Raw genomic sequence first — 25,144 nt, 5'->3', positions numbered from 1 at the left:
TTACCCAGCGTCAGATGGAAGAAGTCTGAAAGTGGGCAGTAAATTTACTGACCATCTTAACTGAGCTTGCACGTCAACAAATGTATACTTTTGAGGCTCGAACGATGAGTGCTGTGCAATTATTGGTGCTATCTTGATGTACAACTTTAAAGTAGGAGCGTACAGTGGACTAAAGTGCCACCAGAGACGTCGACGCCTCAACTACTGATAACTTTACAATATCCATGAGAAGTCTCGGCGCCAGAGGCTCGTACCAACTGGTTAGCTATTAGAATTCTGGGAATTTGCTGTTACTTCTCAGTCGTACCATCTCACTGAATGGCTCCTGGAAACGCACCAAAAGCTCCTGAAGACGGTGCGTCTGTCGCGGGGATCATACCTGTGAGCTCCAGGGAACTTTAAAGACCCTAGGAGCTCCCTAAGGATCTCTGCAAGCATGACTGGTGACTTGTCGCGGGTCCCTGACTTATCAGAATGCCACAGGGCTGCATAGAGAGGCGGTCGCCTTCATCCAATTCATGACCACCAAAACAAGGAGACCTCAGCTAGAAAAGACACATTCCTTCACTGCGGTAGGCAGCTCCGTATGCGTGATGTTGCTGATGAGGTGAATTCGTATGATTTCAGACGAAGCCGTACTGGGGTATAAAGGAGTGGCTTCGGCCCTTGGTTGGCATCTCAATCATTAGAATCGTTTCTCATTTCCAGCATATCACCAAGTCATGTCTTCGTACCAACCGTGGGGCGGTTTTATTCTTAACGAGATAGGTATCGGGGAGGCTCGAATCTGCTGCGGGACTACCAAGACGGGCGCACCGTGCAAGAACTCCATCAAAATCCAAGACATCAAGGCTGGCCAACAGCAACTGGCAAATCTTGCAGCACGACCACCCGACTTCTCGACTTTACGGCCTATTTTATGTGATATTGCAAAAAACTTTCTCTGTGTCAGATGGCACCGGCAGCGACAGGCCAACCAGGTTGGCCAGCAGTGGTATGAGGCCGTGGCTCGCTGCCCGGAACAAGCCGGTCACATCTCCGAGGATGCTTCTGTAGCATTTAATACGGATGCCAGTCAGAGCCAGCGACCCACCCTCACGAGTCCCTCAGAGTCGGAGATTCCCCGCAGGGTTACTCGTCAGAACGAGGAGAGACAAATGCTACCGGGCCGTGACTCCGTTCCTCTCGAGCCATTGGAAAGGACAGTTCGATACGTCACGGCATCGATGCTGCGCACCGACAGTGTTCCGTGGTGTATCTCGTCGGCTGAACCAGCCACTCTATCCGGGTTGAATATCGGGGCGGGGATGCAACATCTGGAACTGCACAGCCTCACTCGTAGCGACGAGGTGTCTCATATACATTGTCCATTCTGTCTGGGTGACGACGAAGACCAAGCGGATGAGAGCGTGATCCTCCGTTGCAAACAGTGCCGGGGATTAGCTCACCTAGGCTGCGTGGAGGAGTGGCTGGAGAAGCGCGAGGTGGCATCTAACGTGTCCTGCTGTGCCTGGTAAGTCTCGATTAGCCTCCCCAGTTACTTCAATGCTCATACGCCGTAGCCGAAGGGACGACGCTCTGGATGCCCTGCTCCGCCCGCCGAGGACGATCACGACAAATCCCGACATAGATGTTGAAAACGCGAGATTACATGCACCTCCAGTGGCGGAAGAGACGAATACCATCGAAAACCCTCAGCGGGCCGGTTCAGCCCGTCTCCCGGCGCAGTTAGTGTCATCGCGCCGCAGATCAACAATGTCCGGCGCGGGACGCAGTGTCCGTCGGTCAGTCCGTCTGGCTAACCCGACTCCTTCGCTTCGCCGGTCGTCGCGTCTGAACCGATCATAGCCACAAGGTGGTGCATACGTCGGTGGTGGGTAGATGGATCGAGTGTGCGAGGCAAGGGGCCAATATTCATTCGCAATATTCCGCACATGCCTAGACAGTTGTTAGATGACCATCCGTTCTGGTCACCGCCGCGAATCAAATTGCGCTGCATATGTGCGAGAAGACTAGTAACACGCACCCTTAATAATTCATCAAACTTTGGTGATTATAGATGCAGAGATCGTGAGATCTGGGTGTTCGACAGTATGACGGCGTGCAATAGCTTTTGAATAATACGAATCAGAGTCAACCTCGGACGCCTGCGGAACACGTAGAATATCAGTATATATCATACTTGATCCGAATACAATGAAGTTACCATTTGTGCTCTTGTTGCATGAGTTAATCCCGCACTGCATATTCCCATCAAAGCCTCATATGCTGCAGAGAGTGGCATACATTGTCCGAATGTTACTGGAGAGTAGTTCTGCCATTCTCAAACGACCCTGGCGAGGTTCGATCAGATGGAACTCCGTAGAATGCCCGATCCTCGTCCAGCGCAATCATGGCATAATATGTCGATGTGTGCGACAGACCGGTAAAGAGGCGCATTCGATGTGTCTGACGAGCGAACTGCCGACGGCAGCCACAGGGAACCACTTCGTTGGTGAGGGCTATATGACGGGTTAGCTGTATCTCCTTGAATGGCCGATTGCCACTGACCTGCTTTCTCGTGGAGAAGCGCCGTCTCGGCACTTGCACAATTGCCTTCATGCAGCACAACATGGTAGTCCGGGCCGCCAGACCCGAGCGTGCGAAATGCCTCCGTCTCGTTATCTTCCCAGCTGACCAGAATGCCCCCCGGGGTATCGCTTCAAATTGATGCTCTGTGGCAGGTATCGCAGTCGTCGTCCAATTTGACGCATGAACTTTATCTCTGCCGGCCGAGATTTCGGATGTGCTTTGAACATGAAGGCAATCGATCGAACCAAGAGCTCTTCTACTACATGACCACAGAAGAACGGGGCGATCGTGTCAGCGAGGCTGCTTGGAGACTAGGACCGAAGAACGACTGGTGGTATGTGGAAGCGTAGTTCAACCTTCGGTGATGAATCTTCAACGTGCCCTGTCCTTTGCCAAAGTATACATCGGCCTTGTTAGTCAAGCCTTTGACGTAAACCACCGGAATGTGATCGGTGAATTTCAGCAGAGCAAAATAGGCCTGCAAAGCTTGATCGACTATTCTCGCAAATGCCGTGTTCGGGACGGTATAGGGCTTCGCAACCTTGAATAGCTCTTGCTGCTCTTTTTCGACGGTTCGGATTGAGCAGTGGGCAGGCAGAAGGTTCTATAGCGTCTCGGGCAGGCACGTCGGGCGCTTGCCGAGGCTGTCCCGGATTGTGTTTACAGTCTGTCTGCATCAGGCATCAGAATGCCAAAGAGTCTGCGTCCGAAGACCTACCTGATCATTGCTATTCTCGCTGTAAAAGAACTGCTTATATGCTGATTCGCGCAGCAGGTATTGCCAGACTCGAATGGTCGTCGACGGCTCTAAGAGACGGCCTGCTAGCCGAGCGTCGGACGCGACCAGTCGAGCCTGAGTTGGCCCATCGCGCGCTAATCACCACCGTGACATCTCTCTCAATGTGGGAACACATCCTTCCCATATCGGTGGAAGGATTGGTCCAAGCGACCACGTCACACTTCTGGGATAGTGTCACAACGCAAGAAATCTATCTGAACCCTGTGGGCATTTCAAACCTCGAGTTGCACCCCCTCGCCGCAATGCTCACTTGGTAGCCGTCGAGAGAGAGGATCAACGCAGCCAGCTTGAGACCCTCGCCGTGATGTCCCACGAGGTGGTGGTGAGCGTCCTTAGTGGTGAAGCCCATGCCAAGGGCATCGATGGAGAGTTGCGTGCAGGCATTTGCGATGATGACTCGACCTGTCTTTTTCTCATACTTATTGAAGCCCAGCGCACGTCGACGCTCGCTTTCGGCTGCCCAGTCGGGGATGGACCGGTCGGGAACAATGATCCAGAGATGATCACGGCGGCCCTCAAAAAATGGCTGGAAGCCCTGGCGGTCAAGGTGAAACCTCTCCACAATGGCGTCTTTCCTGCGTAAATCAGCGCCGGTCCCGCAAAGGAGATCAGTACCCACCAGTTTTGGTATAACTCTCGAAAAGCATCTGCTGCCGCCCAATCTTTCACATAGCCGGAGGAGCTGCCGAGGGAGACGACACGTCAGGAGGCCAGGCATGCGGTGAGTGTGCTTGCGTGACTCTAGAGCAGCTCGCATGCCAGCTGCTGATTCGCTTGGGCCATGAGGTTGTTATCATCGCAACAGTCGGCGCCGTGATGGTGCATTTTCCTTGATGTCAGGTGTGAGAATCCAGTTGTGAGAGTATGTATGAAGAGAGTACTGACTCGGAACAAGCCCAGAATATTTAAATATTGCCTGTCAAGCCCCTTCACACCCATAGATGCCGTGGTTGAGAAGTTGAGCAACGGTGATCAATCGCCATGCGATCGAGACAGCAATCTGAGGTGGTGAGCAGGTGTATAGATTTTCTTACTTGGGGCTTGCAGATTGAGTACCGCATTATTATTGGGATCGGCCAGTGAATGCTGTGAGATCGTTGGTGCTATGAACTTGACCTTCAACGTTGAATCACGTACGCGGCACTCTTTGAAAGCAGTACACTGGAAATAGTTGATGGAGGCGTTCTAACGGTGCATTACTGTTGTCCAATCAAAATTTATTCTAAGCTTATACGCTATTTTCCTGCAGGCATGCTGACCTCAACTCATGGTGGTTGTCCTACACCTGCAGAAAGAGCTGACAGATGAGGCTGATCAGTCCCAGGAGAAGGAACCTCCTTATTTGTACCGCCGTCGTTGATAGAGGTCCAGCGTTTGAACAATATCAGGATGGAAAATTGCTGGATCATATCCAAAAGTCACAATTTTATACAGTACATTAGTATTCCTACCGTTTCTCCATCACTTTGCTAATGGGAATCACAGAAAGACGGACCCGTGGAACTGTTACAGTAACGGCCTCATTTTTCGATGTAGTTCTAAAGAAAATGTGAGAACATGCTGGACTTTGCTCAGAAAAAATGCCTCACTGATCATTGAAGATGCAATAGGGTCGACTTCAAGTCGTACGCTGTTGATCGTACCACTTCTTTTAGGCACTGGCAGGAAGCCCAAGAATGGTACTGAGAATCCTCTATATATCTTCTCTCTCCTCACCCGTAACCTGAATTTATATGCATTTGATGTGTGAGATCTTTCTTTCTTCTGTCCAGAAGCTACGATTTTGACGGTTCTCCGCCACTTAACTTTATCTAACAAACCAGAGCCACCAACCATATGAAAAGATCACTGTACTTTGGAAATGAACCCAGATCGTCCAAAAAAGCAAAAACGGGAATCAGCGCTATTCAATGGATCAAAAAGCTTCCCAGGGAGCTAATTGATCACATCGGTTCTTATACTTCGATTTTTGCTCAGCAAAAACTCCTATCGTGTCTAGGCCATGAAGCGTGGGGTTCGGATCAACACCGCATGCGGCTTTGGTTTTCCATTTTCAAAAGCGATCAGTGGCTTAGAAAAATGGTAGACGAACAGAACGCAAAGCCGGTACTGGTCGGGTCGCATCTTCGCACGCTTCCCGGGAAAAGCTGTGTCATCTTGTATATTTGCAATAAGGGTCGACAATTTTCACCCTCGTGGAGACTGTTCCGAGAGTGTCTCCAAGACCACACTGTCATGCCTGGTGCCGAAATGGATCTCACCTCCGGCGTTACGCTGAACGTTCAAGATCTATTGGATCGCAGCTCCGTGCCGACTGTCCAGCTTTCAAACCCGAAAGACGCCTTAGTGCTTCGAGAAAAAGATACGGTGATACAATATTCATTCTATCCCACATCCACCATCCAAGATATTAAGCAGTGCGACATATCGACTGATACCCGAGGGTGGTGTTGGACGCTCAAACTCTTCAACAATGGTACCAGTTTCCAAGTCAATCTCCGAACGCACTTAAATATTTTTGAGACTTCTGATACTTCTTTCTGGGGGGATTTAGTGGCAGCAGCGGAACGACGCAAATGATAGCTGAGATTGCCAAATAGCCCAGGAGAGCCATGTATCTTGGCAAAGAAAGAGCCTCAATATGCTATTTATACCAGACGCCGCGAGCCTATATATAATCCGTGTAGCACGTATCTAAATGTATGGCCTGTTCAACTTTTTTTCTCAATCTTCGCTCAATCTGACCTTGTTTACAGACAACACAGACTCGATTCTCAAGATACACAAAAGCGGCGAGTTGCAGATCCAGCTACATCATGTCTTTCGTCGCAGTTGCATCTCAGATTCGCATTCGTCTCCTCATCTTCTTTCTCGCCCTCACTTGGCTGTCTATAGCTAGCCTCAGCTCAGCGCTCGCTCACTTTGCGGTCGTTCTGCGAGATCGCGCAAGATCAGACCGTACCAAGGGCTCCTTGCTTTCCATTACGTTTGAAAATGTGATGACCGATGTCTTCAAGAGCATGGTAATCTTGGCTCTCCCTTCGGCTTTATTCTCAACTTTTGGGGGCATGCTCCTGATCCACCCGCGACTCTTACAGGAGAATAGCAATGCCCACTATTCTTTTGGCTGCTTTCACTTCATTTTGAGCCTGGCGGTCCTCTCTGTCGGAGGGTATTTTGCGAACCGTGTTCATAGATATCAAGGCCTGTTTGCAGGGTTTAACGATAAAGTGAGCCGCTTTCGATATTACAGATGTACTATGGAGGTATTGGTTTTGCTGCTGTCGGGATATATCCTTCTGTCAGCCGAGAGACAACATCCCTTGCTTGGTGTACGCATTCTTGCGCGGAGCTACGGCTCCGGTGTTATGACTGCCCAGTATCGACGCGTGGGATTAAGGGGTATCTTGGAACCTGACCTGACGGAAGACACACATCTATCTACATCAATCAATTTACTTTCTGCTTTTGGAGCATACATGCTGTCCACTTAACTGTGTACACAGAACCTAGCTGGTGATACCAACAGCTGCCTACGGATGTCTGGTCATCATCATGATCATCGTTTATGTTGCGTTGAAGCGTCACATGCTTCGGTCCTCGCTATGGACTGTCTTTTAGGGAAATGATTGCATTCCCAGTGTAAGAGAGATAGATCGGCTCTAGTTTCGCAAGGTGATGATCATGCTGCGAGACCAAGGTGGCCTCCAGAAAGTTTGGTATTGCTCTTTTCAGTCGACTGTTTAGGGTTGAATAGCCTGAGAAGTATGTTGAACCTGGGTATCATCCTGGGACGCGCTTGAGATGCCTCTTATCGAACCTCACCAGCCAAACTCCACATATACGTTCTATCTTCCATTCTTTAAGCTGCCGCAAAATAAAGCTACACGGAAAACACCAAAGCCGTCGTCACCCCTTTTTTGGGATTCCTCACGTTGGTCATGGTGGATAATGGACGGGTTTTTGTCACGACGCTCACCGTCCTCGCTATACATCAGAGCTACAAAAATCTGATCTCCCCAATCTTATGTGCAAGTTTATCGGTTCCCAGGGTCAGCATAGGCCCTAGAAACTCGATGCCCCTTCCAGGAACTGGCTGATCGGCCCTAGGAACAAACATACCGGGCCTTAGGAGCAGAAACTGTAACCCCAGGATTTGTCACACAAGCTTCCAGGAGCGTCCCCCGTTATAGGAACATCCAATTTAGTCCAATCTTGTTAGAAGATTATGTGGAAAATTGCATGGCATACAATCGTCTAGTTCACCCAATGAGAGGCTGATTTTCAGCTGTGCCAAGGGCCTAGAATAGTGCAGTGGCACCGTCCGGGTATGTTAGCGGGCTGACTTTGTTAGCGCCGTTCACAAATACATTAATGGCCTGCCCACTCTTTACCCTGTCACGGCCAGTTCTAATTCATCGTTCTATTCAGAGATCGCGCACCACCTATTTCTTTCTCAATATGACGACTAGTGGTGCAGGCGAAAACCATCCTGACACAATTAGATTGTCAGATGAAAATGAAGAAAGATTTCCAAGAACCGACCCAGGTAATTCACGGCCTCGGATCCACCCTCAGGCAGATTCGAGATATATGGAAGTTGCCGGCGTACTCGTTGAATTAAGCGCAGATACACGTGAGACAACAATATCACGGAAAAGAAAACGAACGAAATCGAGCGAAGTGTCTACCTTGGTATGGCCTGATCGCGTGATTAGACTTCATCTTCCGTGGCTGATCAAGACTAGGACCATGCTTTCAGAAGCTCCGAACCGCACTTGACCATAAAATCACAACATTGCGAGATACAAACCGAAAGCTCCAAGATGAACTTTGCGTGGCGAGAGACGAGCATCAAAAGCTACAAGCCAAACTCTCGCAGTTAGGCAGAAAGCTAGTCTTAGAGTGCACGGTTTTCTACGAGCAGACAGGGAAATAGGCGGCACTTGTATGTGGGCACATGTTTTGCCGGTCGTGCGTGGAAAATCTCGACAAGCCAGAGAGATGTCCACTCTGTAGAGCATCTATCACAGGATGCCTCACCTGCCACCCATTTGCAGGATGAATTCCAGCAGTGGAGCGCTGTGGAAAAATTGTGACACTTTTTCTTTATGCGTGGTTTATCAGGTTATTAGAGAGCACTATACCAGTTTTTAATTTCCGGCCCGCGTTCTTCACTTTTTCCAGGTTGTCTTGTCGACAGCATAGAAGTAGGTAGTAAAGCCGCTCTCTCCATTGAGATCATAACCATAGTTGAGCCAACAAAGAACTGCAGGCAGGGCGAATTTGATTTGAAAATGATGAGAACGCTAACCATCCTCCTACCTATCACAAGTTTGGGTTTATGAAGGGAAAGGAGTAAAATGTATGCTGATTGCTTTGTTCGAATGCTCTCGAGATGATCTTAAGCAGTCTGTGTTTCGTCTATTGTCGTTCCGCATATGTTGTTGTGCAGACGTTTGGTATTATGAAGAACTGTCGAACAAAATATGGGCCATCCTACCGCTAGACCAAAAAGGCACCATGGGTGACATCCTTAGTCTATACTTCTTGTTTTGACAAGAACTTTGCTCCAACACTGGGCAAATAAAGGCAGCAGAGATCTGGGTAAGTAGCAATGAAAGACCTGTCTTTCCAGCTACAAAGAGGTCACCTGTAATTCTCTATCAAGCTATGTACAAAGAGATCTGGATTCAGGCATGTAGGGAAGATTTGCCTGTGAAGACAGGGCCGAGTCCGGTATATATACGTAAGTGGTTCCGTACCCGGCAGTAAAAACAATCGGAAAAAGAGTCTCGGCTCGTCATCCCTAGGCCCAGAGATGATGCTCAGCATCTGTCTGCGCACCCAGCAAAGATCACCTCTGGCAGATTTGGTCGGAGACAGATGGAACTGTTGGTATCACCAGCTAGGTACTGTGTACACAGTTAAGTGGACAGCATGTATGCTCCAAAAGCAGAAAGTAAATTGATTGATGTAGATAGATGTATGTCCCAGGTCAAGGTCCAATACCCCTGAATCCATACGGCGGGAGCCGCAGCTTAGCAGGATTACGTACAACATGTCTTTGCTTATTCCAACGGGAGGATATGTCCCGACAGGAACAAATGCTCCTCAATTGTTTCGCCCGTGATCCGATCTAGCCCTGTAAGATGAATCTCCACCCAATGCAGTAGTCTGGCCGGAACAAATGCCGACATATAGAGCAATATGTCGTCGGTTTCAGTGGTGTGCGATAGAGGATCTGGACCCGGCCACACGAAGCCCGCTTGAAGATTCTGGGGGTCAGGAAAGAGAATACACTCGATCGGAAGTGGTGTCGGAGCGATAGACCCAACAGGCTGGTCCTCGGTAGTTGGATCTAGTAAAAATCCATCACGGTCGGTGGCGAGGCAGGGGGGCATGGATGGTATGTCGGACGAGTTGCACCAAAATTCATGAAGGTCAACATCGTCTACACTCCAGTCAGCTAAGTACGTTACGTTTGGAGATAGGGTACGTACCATTCTCGGGAATTCCCATATTCAGCTGTCCTCGGCTCGAGAAAAGCAAAAGACAGAGGGGCCAGAGGCAGAAAGTCAATAAAACGTAGCAGTTTCTGAGGACAATGAGCTCCTGGAAGTTGGAGGAGCCCTTGAGGGGATCTAATATCTGAGGTGGGCGGTCGGGGAATCACAAGATTTATCTATGGGCATGGTGAAGGGGCCTCTATCCAAAGCCACGAAGTCAACTTTATGGACACCAAAAAAGTTCAACGGTGATAATAGCATCATTGATAACGGTGAATGCTCCTTATGGCCTCCCGTCAGCAATTTCTTGTGCATGTTTCTAGTCGTATCTAGATACTATCATTGCAGCTGGTGGACTTGGTATCTCCACACTTTGCTTCCGACCCGGTCAGACGGAGGGCAATCACATTTATAAAAGGCTTTCATGAAGGATTATAAATTCAGAATGTGTGTAGCCCACAATTATTGTCTATAGCATACCCAGAAAGAATTTGCGCAGTACAGAACCATTCTACGTATCCTCAATTTCAGGAAGCTCCTCTATCGTTCAAGTCGCACCGGTGAAACGCTGGGATTGTGTTTAAATGTTCATTACTTTTTAACTAGCTCACGTGTCTTTAGACGTATAATTGCGCCAATTCTCAAGCAGGATATTTTCTCAAGCTGCGGAAATTGAAGGAGGAATTGTTGGAGGAAATGGAGGGTTTGTCAATTTCTTTATAGATGCATCGAAGATTTGGATGCTTACTAGTGAGCTCTCAACCTTTTAAAATGCGATGGAATTGTCTCTAAGATACACTCGAGCTCAATTTGAATTACCTTTTGCACGTTGCACATTGAAGACACCCCCAGCTTGCGCGCGAAGTGGGTGATCAGCGCCGGAAATCAAGTGGAGATGGAGCCCCACAAGCTACTCCGGGAACCTCCGTCTCCGTCTCCGTCTCCGGGGCCACCGCGCTCCGCACCGAGAGGCCATTTGCGATCTGCATCGGGGATCCGCTTGTTTGGAATGGCGCTGATGCCAGTGGAATAGTCGCTGCAGTCGGGAGGGCGGATATCATGCTAATTTTCTAACATCCAATCCATCCAGACCACCGCTTGATCTCACTTCGCATACTTAATTGCAGGATCTTGATCCCCGAACAGTGTCTCTCGACTGGATTCTCATTCGAAATTTCTGGGCGATCGCATTCTACCCTTTCCATGCGACCCATTTGCAGCAAGGTCACGAGTGAGCTATGGAACAACCTCTTCAAAACTTCGTCAAATTATCCAAACTCCACGCCGACCGGAACTTATCATCTAAGATCTGTCAAGGCGCGGCTGTGACAAGCGCGCCGACCGTCGAAGTGATGAAGAGGTGCTCGATTCCGCGAACTGGGACAATCTTCTGGCTAGTCGAGCTGACCGACGGACACCGTATTCCACGTCATGTCTCATCAACTGCTCTTGAAGAAAATAAAGAATCCTGATGTTCGATGCTGCTTCGATGGCGCCCCGGAAGTGGCGAACATTTCTCGCACGACGGTCGCGGCAAAGACGCCTGACCACGTGCTCCTTCCCATTACGGGCTGCCAGCTCCAGGGCTGACTCTCCATATCGATTAGTACCCGTGACATTTAGTCGATCGTCTTGAAGCAATAGCTCCACAATATCCAGATTCCCATAAGAGACAGCCATGTGCAGTGCGGTGTCCCCAAGAGCGGTCTTTGCATTAACATCCAGTCGAGTCCCTTGTTCAAGAAGTAGCTTTGCAACGCCACGGTAGCCGTTTTCGATCGCAATAAAGAGAGGAGACTTGTGCCAGACAGTCTGATTGATATCAACCGCTTCAAGGGAGACAAGTCGGCGGACCACTTCCAGATGTCCCCTTTCGGCAGCAAGATAAATGGGAGATGCTCGCGACACATTCAAATCTAGATCGGTCCTAGTCAGGAGGAGCTCCAACATCCGCAGATCGCCCTGACCTGCCGCGTAGCTGAGGGCTGTCCACCCCTGGTCATCGCAGACGTTTGGGTCCAGTGAATCCAAGTCCACAAGCAGACAAGCGAGGAGAACGTTTCTATTTTCAACCGCAAAGTGAAGAGCAGTCTTTTGGCCAAGGCAGCGTGCGTTGACATTGGCTGGCTCCTCGGCCAAGATCTGCAATGCGACGGATCGGTGGTTCCCACGAGCGGCCGCACAGAGAGCTGTAGCTCCTTCGTTATCAGAAGCAGTAATGTCAATTCCAGGCGTGCTCAAAAGTAGCTTTGTGGTTGACTTGTGCCCATAAAATGCAGCAAAATGCAGTGCTGTGTGGCCCCCTGGGTCGGTACTATTGACATCGACTCCATGGCTCAGCAACAGTTGGATGACGTCGTCATGCCCGTTGCTGGCGGCTTGGTGCAACAAGGGCTGGCCGTATCTGTCCGTGACATGGAGATCTGCACCATAGTTAATCAGAGCTTGAGCGATTTCTTTCAGACCAGCGTCGACGGCTAAGCAAAGCGGGTGGTCTCCGGCATTCATATCCACCAGTCGAGGTTGTGAAGGATGAACTTTTGAATGATGAAGCAGCATTTGGGTGATAGGCAAATTCCGTTTGGAAATCGCCAGGTTGAGAGGGGTGGTCTGTCGGCAGTCCATCATCCATATGTCGCTTTGGAGTTCCAGGAGCAGTCGTACCAAATCCTCATCGCAATTGGCGACAGCATACCAGATGGCATTTCGATCCTTGAAATCCGTACAATCCACTGATGGATTGAAATGTTGCAATAAAATGCGCGCCATGGACAGGTGTCCCCGCTGCAGAGCGTACAGTAGGGGGGTCTGCTTTTGGTCATCTTGCCAGTTGATGTCTGCCGCGCTTTCCAAAAGAGTTCGAATCATTCCCTCGCTTCCGACTTGAATGGCGTGAAAAATAGGGGTGCGCAATCTATAATCGGTCGTGTTGGCATTTCCTCGATATTCGTTTAGCACACGATTTGCCAGAATGATTTTGTTGTTTCGAGCGGCCCAGATCAAGGCGGAGCTTTCCTGATGGCGAACATTGAAGGCGTAGAGACACGGGAGGAATAGGTCTCTTAAAAAGCTGTTCACACGGGCCATCACAAGCAGATCTCGTGATGAATGCAAGAAACCTGAAACGTGGAGAAGGATTTCTGGAGGGAGCTGCAACAGCATCTTCGAATTCTTGCATCCGAGAATTTGCGTCATTTGTTTGAATATTAAAAACGTACCATGTACAAACGTCAAGATTCCAAATGGTACTCAAATAGACCGCAAAACGTATCGGTTGATGGAATAGTCGCTTTATATCGCTTGTTCAGTCTGATGCATCAGCCTAGCTTTCTGATTCAGGCTAGCATGCAATTCTTGGATCTCTAGAGGCAAACGGGAGGCTCCCAGGAGCTTATAAATTCCCAGGTTCAAAAGAACCACTCACAGGAACGTCCGTCGTGATTCTAGAAGGAAACAAGTGTTAGGGGATAGGTTGAGGTCCAAAAGCCGCGTCAGAGCTCCTGGGGCCACATAGGCCATAAAATCGGTTCAAATTAGCGTATCTCATATAGGTAGCACTGTCGCATCCTGCTTGTCCTTTGCAGGTATTTCAATCTGTGAACAGATGCTTACTCCAAGAAGTCAATCTAAGCAAGCAACAGAAACTGCTTATACGTAAACAGTTGAGAGTAGCACTAATTAAATCGCCATCGTGGTTATACTACATTCTCATTCAAAAAATCTCGGGCTCATTTGGATATGCAACAGCAGCTGTCGGGACATAACGTCCCGTTCTTGGTGTACGCATTCTTGCGCGGAGCTGCGGCTCCGGTGTTGTGACCACCGAGTGTCCGTGCATGGGATTAAGGGGTATCTTGGAACCTGACCCGACTTGATACAGTCAACTCTCGCCTTCTGCACGCCTAGCATATGCACACATCTGCATGCTGCATGGGTTTTGGATGGATGGACCCACTTTTATGCATTTTACCATATAAATTGCTCATTTTCTGCACATTCGAGGTGTGCAGGAGATTTTTGGTTGATTAGTCATGGTATCTGGCCAATCAGAGTGTAGAATTCCAGGTGCCAAGACAAGTTGAACCCCCCAGAATCGGTTTGACCCCTTAGCTCCTGTTCCGAATACACTACGATTTAAGTACCATTAGAAGCAAAATATCGGGCATTTGGATAAAATTAAGCAGATATTTCTATTAAGGTAAAAGTCGCTACCTTTCAATATCTAGTTTTATCGATTTTAGCGTACGTACGTGATTTCGAGTGAAATTTTTATATTCCAAGTCATGCTGCGACATATCTCTCCTGCGCAACACTACGATCTTAACCCATGAGAGTACTAAATATCAAGATTTATCAAGGAATATACCTTTTAATGCTAGAGGAATAGAGCCGATTACTTTTAAAGCCCCAGACACCGATTAAAATTGTACATAGAAGAAACAAACTTTCCATATTAAAGGTTGTCCGTAGTGGTTCCTACCTACCGAAATAGGAAATCAGGATTTAGGCATTACGTCATCATCTCGGGTTGTGTACACATTCGCAGTGTGCAGAGGGATTTACTTGGATGGAAGGGTGTGCAGAAAGCGAGAGTTGACTGTACAGACTAATATGAACTATTTATTTTCTTTAATTAAATAAAGTTAACATCCAAGGGGCTTGTTAATAGAGGCTCTAACCTAAACAGCAAAAAATACCAAGATTACAGACTGATTATTTAGCAGCTTTATGAACGCCAAGACCTTAATTTTATGCAAAGTTGGGGTTTGCTGGGGCCCCATTGGGGCCCCAGTCTGGGTCCTGGGTCGGGTCCGGGTTGGCCGAATATAACCCAGACTCAGGTTCAGTAATGTCAGACCGCGAGAAATGCGAGGCAACCATTGGGACGAGAGATATTGTTAGAGCGGAGATGAGAGGCCATGTAGGTGCACCAATAGAAATCACAATGAGTCTCAATTGCTTTCGCCCCTATCTGGCAATTTATGTGGGCATAAACATGGCTAATCCAGGCGGATATACAGTATCTCCTTTCTCCGGGTATCCACCTCCTCTTCTGCTCCGTCAGATATGCTGAATATGGAGATGGGCCCTATGAACTAGCTAAAATAGGACTAGCGCAAGCACTACGCGGACCTGTTCTCCCTCACCTCACGTTAACCCAGACCCCAGGGACGGATAAACGAGTCTCATTTCCACCACGCTTCTCCCAACGCGCCTTTCTTGTGCAGAATCGTTTGAGCACCGCCTCCAACTGAGGATTCAATCCCTCTTTCTCCTTGCATATTCCCGACTCTGCCTCTTTGAACTGCTCTTCGACATGGTAACATCGCGAAAGGCAGGCTATCCTTTCATCCCAAGTAACTTCAATCGACGCATGCCACTAACTAATATTATACAGCGCACATCTTCATCCGTCGAGGTGGACCAGAACAAGCCAGCAAAGAAGGCTTGCACAACGGCTAAACCCAAGAAGGCTGTCAAAAATGCTGGGAGTTGCTCGATGAACAAGAAGCAGATTGGAGACCACGTCAAGGCCGCGCTGGCCTTGAACAAATACTCGCTCAACCGGACAGTCTTGAGTGTAAGCCGCCAAATTCTTTCTATCCAGCCCAAGCTAAGAACTGACAGCTACAAATGGACACGGCGTTCTTCCGCACCTTCTTCGTTGATAACGACAAGCTCAGCAAACAATTACCAATCACCCCAACAGAGTTTGACGACTCATCCCCCGTGGTCGTCGTGGAACTCAGCCATCACCAAGCAGCCGAGTTGCTCGGGGTTAGCAAGGTTAAGGGAGGAAACAGGTTCACCACGACGCACCTGGCGGCTATGTGTGTTGTATTTTATCCCAGACTCGGCATGGCCAAGATCTGGTTGTCTGTGTAGGGTTTGGCCTACTTGTTGGGCTGCGTTTATACTACCGAAGGTATATATCGCATTCAAGGCATTAAGTGGCATGCGTGGACTTTGACTGCATATTTTTCTCAGTAAGTATCTATGCCCGAACGTCATACTAAAAGGTGTCGAGGAATCAGCCTTTTTCTACAGCTGAGGACTCCTTGGAAATACTGTCATGACAGTGTACATTCGAAAATTCCCCCGAAGGACTGTTGTATACTGTTTTTGTAGTATGTTTAGTCCTCTGGGGAAGAGTATCAAGAACTGTTCCTGTCAAGGGTTATTCCAATCCGCAATTGCTAATTACACTCTTTCTGGCTAGCATTGAGAAGGGCTTCCTGTACTACGTATGTATCCTCTCCTCGACACGGAAATTCAATAGTGGTGCTGTATCGGTGCGCTGATAGGCGTCTAGTACATTTTCTCATACTACCTAGCTAACCTTCTCTCCTCAGAGGCAGCCTCCGTATTCTTTTCTGCAATTGATGGATTCGCGGGCGTACTTTCAATATACCGGTCTGCTAAGCGGTTTAACCTGCCGCGTAGTGTATTTGCGCTCTCGGGGGCTGCTGATGATGATGAAGAGGCGAAGAAGGTACTCCAAGTAGAAGACCAGATGCTACCGGAGCAGATTGATCTTCTTGGGAAATTATTCACATGGCCTACCTCTCGATCCCTGGAAGCGGAGTGGCAAAGAAGGAATGCCGCCGTGGCTGCGATCTCCCGATACTGTTGTTTCCTTGAAGGTGGACCATTGCGTGGGCGACGTAAACGGGCAGCACCAAGTGACGGATTTGATGAAGAACAGACCAACGTGTTACCAGAGCCAGCCAGGAACAGACGCAGCTCTCCGGAGCCTTCGCAGCAGGATATTCTTCTTGTGAAAGCCGAAAATTATATCAAGAAGGCCAAGAAGCCTCGGCGATGTTTTCAATGTTATGGCAACACCGAACTCCCCATTCATCGCCGACTGCCCCGAGCCCAGCGTGTCATCGTCTATGTCCAATCCGTAAACCGTTGTCGGGCAGGACAAACGGAGTGACAAGTTCCGTTCTCCATCGTGGGGGCGTACGTGTGAGGGGGCACGACTTCCTCTCTGGTACTGGTCCTGTGATGTTTGGTGTTTCGTGAGGTTGGAGGTTGATTTTGACGCGTCGCGGCATCAGAGCAGAGTGTGGTCGTCTTCTCGGGCGTAGGTTCTTTGTCGGTGGTTGTTGTGACTGTGTTGTGTGATCACACCCGGCCTTCCTTTTCGCGTCTGCATCGCGTAATCTTCGAGATCCGGCACCGTAAACAATTGTCGGGCGGGATAAATGGAGTGACAAGTTCCGTTCTCCGTCGTAGGGGCGTACGTATGAGGGGTCACGACTTCCTCTCTGGTACTGGTTCTGTGAGGTTTGGTGTTTCGTGAGGTTCGGAGACTCGGTTTTCGGCGCGTCGGCGCGTCGTGAAAAGGGGGGAAGATCGCGTTGTTGAGCTCCTCCTGGCACTCGAAGACAGCCAGACTGTTTCTCTGAGAGTTCCCAGCGGACACCACGTGGAGGTGGGGCTTCATCTGACCAAAACTCGCTTAGCGTAATCGGAGTGGGGCACTGAGAAAGTGTCGAGGAAAGTGGAGCAGTTACAGCTGCCTCCTATTGGTTTCCTTCGGCCCCCGCCTTTCTTTGTGTTTTGTATGTAAATTACGGGGCTCCGAAGCCACTTTCGAGTATCCCATGGGTCCTCTAAGACCCGGAGGAATTGGTCCCATCCACATATCCACTATGGACCAACTCTGCAGATGTGTATTTAACATACTGTACCCTCTGCCTGCCACTCATTTTATCTACAATCAATCAATTCATCCCGTTTTAGTCGGTTCCGCCTGATCCTCATTCGCCAGAGTGCATACTAGCAGATACGAGATTACCTCGCCCTGTTACATAGATGTTGTCGAGACATGGAGCGGTAACTTACCGCTAAGACAGGGGTTATACTCAGTGACCCACTTTTCCCTTGTGTTTTGTATAGTAATTTGGTATCTTTGGCATCACGGTTGTCGTAACACCGTGTACTCGAGCCATACATGGGGTATTTCAACCTGCTCCATGACATTCGTTCTTTCTTCAATCAATCAACCCTTTGGCATCCAAGATTGGTTCCGCTTGCTCCTATCCTCGACCTCATTCGCCTATCAGGATTACTAGCCCTTACTGTCATAGCTTGCTCCGACAGATGTTGATACGTGTGGATGATACGTACGTAACACGAAAGACAAACAAAAGCGGTGTGGGTCCGTATGGCACGGGCGGTGTTGAAATTGCTCATGTTTATCAACCGGCCTCCTGACCGATTAACTCTTTCCTCTACACTGCTAGCTTCCCTTTCACAAGTCAAGGCTCTTGTCTCGCTGTCTTCAGGGTTGAATGTAGTCGCCTGAGGAGATTCCGAAACCTTTTACGCGACTCATATCAGAGCGTTACACAAAACGCAGACCAAGAATGACACATCAAGCCCACAATCTCCCCTGGAAAGTTCTATCGGACAACTTCATTTATCGGTATAAATACCGGCGTAACGACTATCTCACCAATCTCTTCTCGCAAGATGCTCCTCAGACACCTAAGGACTTGCGCTACTTCGCTATGGCCTTTTCCCGGACAATAGAGGAACATAGCAACGTTGAGAGAGCCAAGTATTCTGAGGTTTACGACCCACCAAAAGACCACGAAGAGGTATTTTCCAAGGCAACCGCCGAAAAAATCCAGCGCACTCTTCAGCACAGTCAAGAGAGAGGTGGTTCTATATGTTCTATGGAGGCCCTTGACGACAGGAGAATGCAGTCCTGGTCCACATTTATGGACTACTACCCCGGGAGTGGGGTTTATAGGCCTCCTTACGAGGTGCTCGAGCCACTCAAAATATTGCTGCTTCGTAATGAGATGGACACTGTGCTGCGGATTTCATCACACCCGTCTGTTAATTTGTATACAGCATGGGAAACTCATTTTGATGATGAAAGCGATTATGGGCTGAAAGGTCTCTTTTACCCGGCGTTGATATCGTATCTTTGCTTGAATGTCCTTCTGCAGAAGCCTGAGCTGTACGACGACGACGCAAAGAAGAGTTATCTTCAGTGTCCGGAACGCGGTTTGCCCGTCTTTCCGGAGGAAAGCTTCCTTGACTATCGTCTTACTCGGGCGTACCAGCTGATGATCCTGAACTGTGCCGAAACAACGACGCAGACGCTTCCCTACCAAGCTTTTTTTGGACTCTCGCAGGAACGGACTTATGCTTATCGTGCATCCCGTTACCAATGCGGGCGCATGTCGTTCGCGCAACTCAAATCTGCCGCAAACATGGACGGATATCGTCCCCATCGTGATGATATCGCTGAGGTCATTCAGACTCTTCAGCAGAAAGGTCTTCCCACGGAGCTCTGCCTTACCATCATCGAATTCGCTAAATACACACCTACGCGTAGGATTGTCCGGGCCGACGATCCCTTACACAAGGACAATGTGAAGGAGTTGCGAAAGTACCTCACTTATTGCTGGCAGCTGCTGGTCAGAGGCGACATGCTGATGAAGTCAAAAAACGACAAGATCGATTGGAAGTTTACGGTTGAGTATTGTATTTGGACGTTGTTTATTGAACCAAGTAGGCGGGTCGTCAAGCTTCAGCGTCGAAGTGCGGGGGGTTTGATATTGGACGAGCCTTATCGCAGATAATGTTTTCTTTTTCTCTCTGCATGGTCATCTTCACTTATCCCTTGTTGATGATGGGTTTGTTTCGAGCCTGCTGTCTGGAAATGGTCTGGAAACAGAATACCTCACAGAGCTCGGTCACTCACAGTATGGACCGCACCAAGAGAAGTTCAACTGTTGAAATGCTGGTGTGGAAGTAAACAACTGTCAGTAACTGTATTTGCTCTATGAACCAGTTCAAGGTCACTGAGGCATGTATATATAATGCTACAACTTGAATCCAACAACTATCTTCACCGTCTATGAGAGTCCACTAAAGTCGCTGGCCCCTTTCAACCACACGCATGTCCCAATGCGTGCTGCCCAAAACTCCGAATTTAATCCATGTGATGTAAATGTACTTTCATATCTGGTTCCATATGTCCCAATGGTCAAAGCTTGGCTGAAGTACAAATTAAGGAGGGATCAATTAGATGCCCCAATGGGACCACTAGCTCTCTTCTCATCGAGATTTGAGACAAAGTTATATACACTAGCCAAAGATCGAGGATATTTCGTCAATTGTTTCATCTTTGATTTAGATCTCAAGTAGCTGATGATTCTTGATCTCGCTCCACCAGCAGCCTCACTGCGGCTTCATGTCCACCCTCAATTGCCCATGATAGCGGTGTCCGACCAAGGTTATTTTTCGAGACACTCTCGACATCGTCTCGTTCCACGAGCAGCCTCACCACCATTTTATGTCCACGCCAAGCTGTACACGACAGGGGTGTCCGACCGCTGGGTCCGCTTGAGTACGATTCTTCGCTAGCAGGAGCTTTATTAGTCTGACCTCAGCCTCTTCTGCGAGTAGGTGTAAAACTGTATCCAATCTTCATCCTGAATAGCAGTGTGTCGGAATGTCAAGAGTCGGGTGAGTTCAGGAACAGCGCGGAAGAGCTATAATTGGCCACGAGGGTTAAGATTCTCCGCCGCAATGAGAATAACCTCTCTTGGGAGATAAACACGGTTGTTAGGTACTGTGATAGTCTGGTGCATGGGAGATACGAAAAGATAAATACTCGCAGTGTTCTGGTCTGGTAATGTGGCAGATCTGGCCATAGACTCGTAGCAAAGCCTTGGCAAGTTGGAGGGGAATCTGACTTCAACTCCTGCTGCATTCCCGAGACTATACTTCTACCAGAAGACTATAGCGGTCAAAACCTCAAAGAACGGATTGGAACGTGGTTGTGATATTGATCGCGACATAAAAATTGTTGCGGTTGTGTGCCGAGCTGAACCTCCCGCAGTTTTTGTCCCTGTCGCTCCAGCCACAGCCTCCAACCGCAGCCACTTGACTATTGGCCGAACAAGACACCAGTCCCTAGATCCCGGTCACTTTTCCTGAGGGCACTGCATCGAATTGTCCTGTAGTGTAGCCTCTGCTCGATCTCGGCCTTCGTGTCGTTACAGTGGTCCAGCACGTCACTGGCTAGTTTCCTGAGCACGTAGGCGGACTTACGTAGCTCGTCCTGATCGCCGCTGATCAGACCAAGAAGCCAGGCCCCCTCGTTGGGTCGTACGACTCCCACGCGTTACTCCTGTCCGGGGCGGTTGTCGGTGAGCGAGGTGCCATCCTCTGCCTAGGTTTGCTCGTAGACCTCGTAGGTCTCGTCTTCGTGGTAGCGGATGGACTTCACCTGCCCGTTGAGGTACCACATCGTCCGTCGTGCTCCTACCCTTCGGACGCGAGCTGCCCTCCGCTATACCACGTTTTCCGTGGCCCTGGCCGGACACCCTTTTTATACGTCGTCAGAGCGATGACTTCCTCACGGAAGTACTCCACGACGACCAGCTAGGTCCTATGTACACAGTTAAGTGGACAGTGTGTATGCTCGAAAGGCAAAAGTCAATTGATTCATGTAGATAGATGTGTATTCCTTCCAATACCCCTGAATCCCATACGATTACGTACACCAAGCAGATATGATGTCTTTGCTTATTCTGACGGGAGGATATGTCCCGACAGTGCCCTTTGCACACTTTGGCTCTTTCCTGCTAACAGACTATCCCTATAAGAGCTTGCATTTCTGATACTTTTCACATTCATCGCTCCCTCAAAGAACAAGGTGACCACTCGCAATGGCTGTTATAAATCCAACCCGATCAAATTACTCCTCCCCAAAGAGAAAATTGATGCGCCAAAAACAATGCCGTCACAAAACAAGTTTGATGAGAAAGGCATGCGAATATAGTAAGATGTGTGACGCGGATGTATGCGTGGGCGTTCGTATCCGGGAGACGGGTCAGGTACATCCCGGATTTTGGGCTTTTGTTACTTCACAATTAGTATGTGGCCGAGTCTTCCGCTAGGGAAAGAAAGCTGACTACCCAACACCAAGGTTGATTACAGACCGAGACTTTGAGAAGATAAAGAAAGGCACAACTATCACAACCCCGCGATGAGGATTTCCAAAGGCAAATATTGCGGGTCATGCTATCCATCTATATGTCTGTACTCCGTAGATGGTCGAGGTATGTTGAGGGGTTTCATATGACGTACCCTCTCTTGCCTGGTCTGTGCTCTCCCTGGTCTCACAGCCTACAGGAATATCCATAAATCCGATTCCCCACACCCAATAAAATTCCTCCCAATACCGTTATGCCCACCATCTTACCAGCAGCTTCAGCCGCCGGAGCCCTCATTGTGCTCCTAAATATTTATCATCCATGTCAAGGCTTTCTCACGAGTCTACGACCAGATAGATCAGCGGGCCAGAACAATACCCCATTTTATCATGTCTATGCATATACCTAACGACTGTGTTACTCTCCCAGGAGAGGTCATTCTCCTCATGGCAGAAAATCTCAACCCTCATGATCAATTATCGCTCTTACGCGCTATTCCTGAACTCATACGACTCTTGACAATCCGACACACTACGATTCAGGACGGAGATGGGAATACAATTTTACACCTACTAGCAGAAGAGGCTGAGAGCGGACTAATAAACGCCATGCTAGCGAAGAATAGTACTCCCGTGAACACGAAAAATAAGAATGGTCGAACTCCACTGTCGCTCGCAGCTTGGCGTGGGTATGAAACTGTGGTGAAGCTCCTAGTGGAGCGAGATGATGTGGAGGTGAATTCGGAGGATACCTGGGGTCACACACCGCTGTCATGGGCAGCTTTTGAAGGGCATGCAGAAGTGGTGAAGTTGCTACTGAGGCGAGATGATGTGGAAGCGGACTCGAAGGATGGTTTTGGTCAGACGCCGCTGTCGCGTGCAGCTGCATGTGGAAGTGAAGCGGTGGTGAAACTACTTTTGGAGCGAATTGATGTGGAGGCAGACTCAAAGGATAACGATGGTCAAACGCCGCTGTACTGGGCAGCTGATTCTGGAAATGAATCCGTGGTGAAGCTACTTGTGGAGCGAGATGACGTGGATGTGAACTCGAGGGATTGTTTAGATCGGACACCGCTATTGCACGCAGCTGGCGAAGGACAGGAAGAAGTGGTGAAGTTGCTACTGGGGCGAAATGACGTGGAAGCGGACTCGAAGAACGAGTTTGGTTGCACACCGTTATTGGGCGCAGCTGAATGTGGACATGAAGAGGTGGTGAAGTTGCTATTGGAGCGAGATGATGTTGAGGCGGATTCGAAGTATCTGAAAGGTCGAACACCACTGTCCCTGGCAGCTGAATATGGACACGAGGCGGTGGTGAAACTACTTTTGGAGCGAAATGATGTGGAGGCAGACTCGAAGGATACCGATGGTTGGACACCGCTGTCATGGGCAACCGAGCGTGGACATGAAGCGGTGGTGAGGCTGCTGGTCGAGCGAGATCCAGAACGATCACCAGAAAAAAGAACAGATTGTCCTCAGGTACAACTTGCCTTGGGGTAACTTGATATAAGGGCAAATTCCCCCAGGGGATTTCTACCACAAGGGTAGACTCCCACATAGACGCACGACCCTGGGCTAGGCCGTCCCCCGAGGAATAGCTATCCCATGGCTATATGCTCCACAAGTACGGATTCGGGTCTCGCATCCTTGGGCCAGGAATCTCAGTCAACCATATGTGCTCGGGCGGCGGGCTATGTAGAAAGGCCTATATAGGCTGGCGGGCCAGTCCAAGCTGATCAGCGGATGTAGCCAGGGCAGGGCCGCCAGCGTAATGACTGAGAAAGGTGCTTATGCGTTGTATGTATTATCCTTACACCCGGAGCCTCCCTTTCAGCCATGCGCAGAATTTACCAAGCAGTGGTCATCCCCCAGATGCTCTTTGGGGTAGCGGCCTGGTACCAACCAATGGTGATTAGCAAGATGAAGGCACGCACCGTCAGCCAACCGTTCGTGACTATCCAGAAGCGGGCAGCGTGCCTGATCAGTGGAGCGTTCAGGACGACGGCAGCAGAGGCTCTGAGCACCGAATTACACCTACCACCGATCGCGATTCACATGAAGCGCCTGGTCAAAGAAACAGCTATAAGACTACGAACAGGACCAGCATTTGCTGTCCCCGCAACAATGCTACGACGCCGACCGGTGGACGAGACAGATTGGTCTGGATGGACACCGATGGAAGCGCAAGCCTGGAAGACGGGCGGATGCCTCACGACTCCCCCGGGGACTTTGGCAACGAACTGGGAGAGACGGAAGGCATTCGTCCAGGCACCATGGCAGGCGCCGCCAGAGGTGATCATCGAGGACAGAGACACAGCAGTGAAAAGCCACGACCATATTCTATCCAAAGACCCAAGAGAAAGACCCTTGACTCTCTACACCGACGGGAGTGGGATTGAAGGAAGAATCGGAGCAGCAGTCGTTGATCTCCGGAATCACCATACCCATAGCCAAATGGGGGATGATGACACGTCCACTGTGTACGCTGCTGAGCTTCGCGGCATCGAAATGGCACTAAATTAAACCCTGGAGAACACGACACCGCGAGTGACACAGGCAAAGAATGGCCTTGTCATCTTCGCGGACAGCCAAGCAGCATTGAAGGCGCTCCGCAAACCACGGATGCCGTCGGGACAGGTCTATTTGGAAGGGTGCCTCGACCTGATAAGGCAACACGCTGCCAACGGTATCCAAACAGAGCTTAGGTGGATTCCTGCTCATCAAGGAGTGGCTGGCAATGAAATTGTCGACCGACATGCAAAGGAGGCGGCTCTGGAACCGCAAGGACCACAGAACCCAGATAATCGATACGTTCGTCTCGCAGCTGCGGCCAAACGCCGTATCCGCCGCAAGGCGAAAGCCGAGTGGGCAACATCATGGGTCGCAGAGAAAACAGGCCGGCCGACGAAACGCTTGATCGAACTACCAACTAAGAAGACCTTGGAATACTGGTCCGACCTACGGAAGGCGACGGCATCGGTTCTGATGCAGCTTCGCACTGGGCGAATTGGCCTTGCGGCTTACCTGCATCGCATCAACCCGCGCGACTCAACGAGATGTAGTTGCGATCTGGGGAACCAGACGATCAGTCAGGTCTTGCTTGAATGCCCGCTGCTCCAAGACGAGCGCAATTGGCCGCAAAAGAGCGCGCGCAGAGGTTCCTGGGACCCGAGAGAGCCTTACCTCGATTGAATGCATATCCGCCGATGGCTTCGCATTACCACCCTTCTTTATTTTTACAGGCAATGTGTTGCTTGAAAGATGGTTCAACGAGTCACTAAACCCAGATTGGGT

The 25,144-nt window shown here is 49.5% G+C and overlaps 5 protein-coding genes across 5 annotated transcripts; 4 read left to right on the top strand and 1 right to left on the bottom strand.

The window, feature by feature from the left end:
- Window positions 1-9,441: 9,441 nt before the first annotated feature.
- Window positions 9,442-9,892, bottom strand: N7473_001834 (uncharacterized protein; the record flags this gene model as incomplete). The annotated part of the gene is made up of 2 exons (XM_057147774.1): window positions 9,442-9,824; window positions 9,874-9,892. 2 exons carry the CDS (start codon window positions 9,890-9,892, stop codon window positions 9,442-9,444), a joined length of 402 nt encoding a protein of 133 aa, XP_057011428.1.
- Window positions 9,893-15,196: 5,304 nt separating this feature from the next.
- N7473_001833 (uncharacterized protein) lies at window positions 15,197-15,765 on the top strand (the record flags this gene model as incomplete). The annotated part of the gene is made up of 3 exons (XM_057147773.1): window positions 15,197-15,214; window positions 15,278-15,460; window positions 15,508-15,765. The coding sequence occupies 3 exons, from the start codon at window positions 15,197-15,199 to the stop codon at window positions 15,763-15,765; spliced, it is 459 nt and encodes a 152-aa protein (XP_057011427.1).
- Window positions 15,766-18,257: 2,492 nt separating this feature from the next.
- N7473_001832 (uncharacterized protein) lies at window positions 18,258-19,487 on the top strand (the record flags this gene model as incomplete). Its single annotated transcript, XM_057147772.1, has 1 exon — window positions 18,258-19,487. The coding sequence occupies one exon, from the start codon at window positions 18,258-18,260 to the stop codon at window positions 19,485-19,487; it is 1,230 nt and encodes a 409-aa protein (XP_057011426.1).
- Window positions 19,488-22,240: 2,753 nt separating this feature from the next.
- On the top strand, window positions 22,241-23,350 carry N7473_001831 (ankyrin repeat domain-containing protein; the record flags this gene model as incomplete). The annotated part of the gene is made up of 1 exon (XM_057147771.1): window positions 22,241-23,350. One exon carries the CDS (start codon window positions 22,241-22,243, stop codon window positions 23,348-23,350), a length of 1,110 nt encoding a protein of 369 aa, XP_057011425.1.
- Window positions 23,351-23,686: 336 nt separating this feature from the next.
- N7473_001830 (ribonuclease H family protein) lies at window positions 23,687-25,042 on the top strand (the record flags this gene model as incomplete). The annotated part of the gene is made up of 2 exons (XM_057147770.1): window positions 23,687-24,328; window positions 24,383-25,042. The coding sequence occupies 2 exons, from the start codon at window positions 23,687-23,689 to the stop codon at window positions 25,040-25,042; spliced, it is 1,302 nt and encodes a 433-aa protein (XP_057011424.1).
- Window positions 25,043-25,144: the final 102 nt, after the last annotated feature.

Source organism: Penicillium subrubescens (assembly GCF_028828155.1).
Source record: "Penicillium subrubescens strain IBT 31985 chromosome Unknown utg000002l_segment0_segment0, whole genome shotgun sequence".
Taxonomy (NCBI): Eukaryota; Fungi; Ascomycota; class Eurotiomycetes; order Eurotiales; family Aspergillaceae; genus Penicillium; species Penicillium subrubescens.
This window is presented reverse-complemented; position numbering and strand designations above follow the sequence as displayed.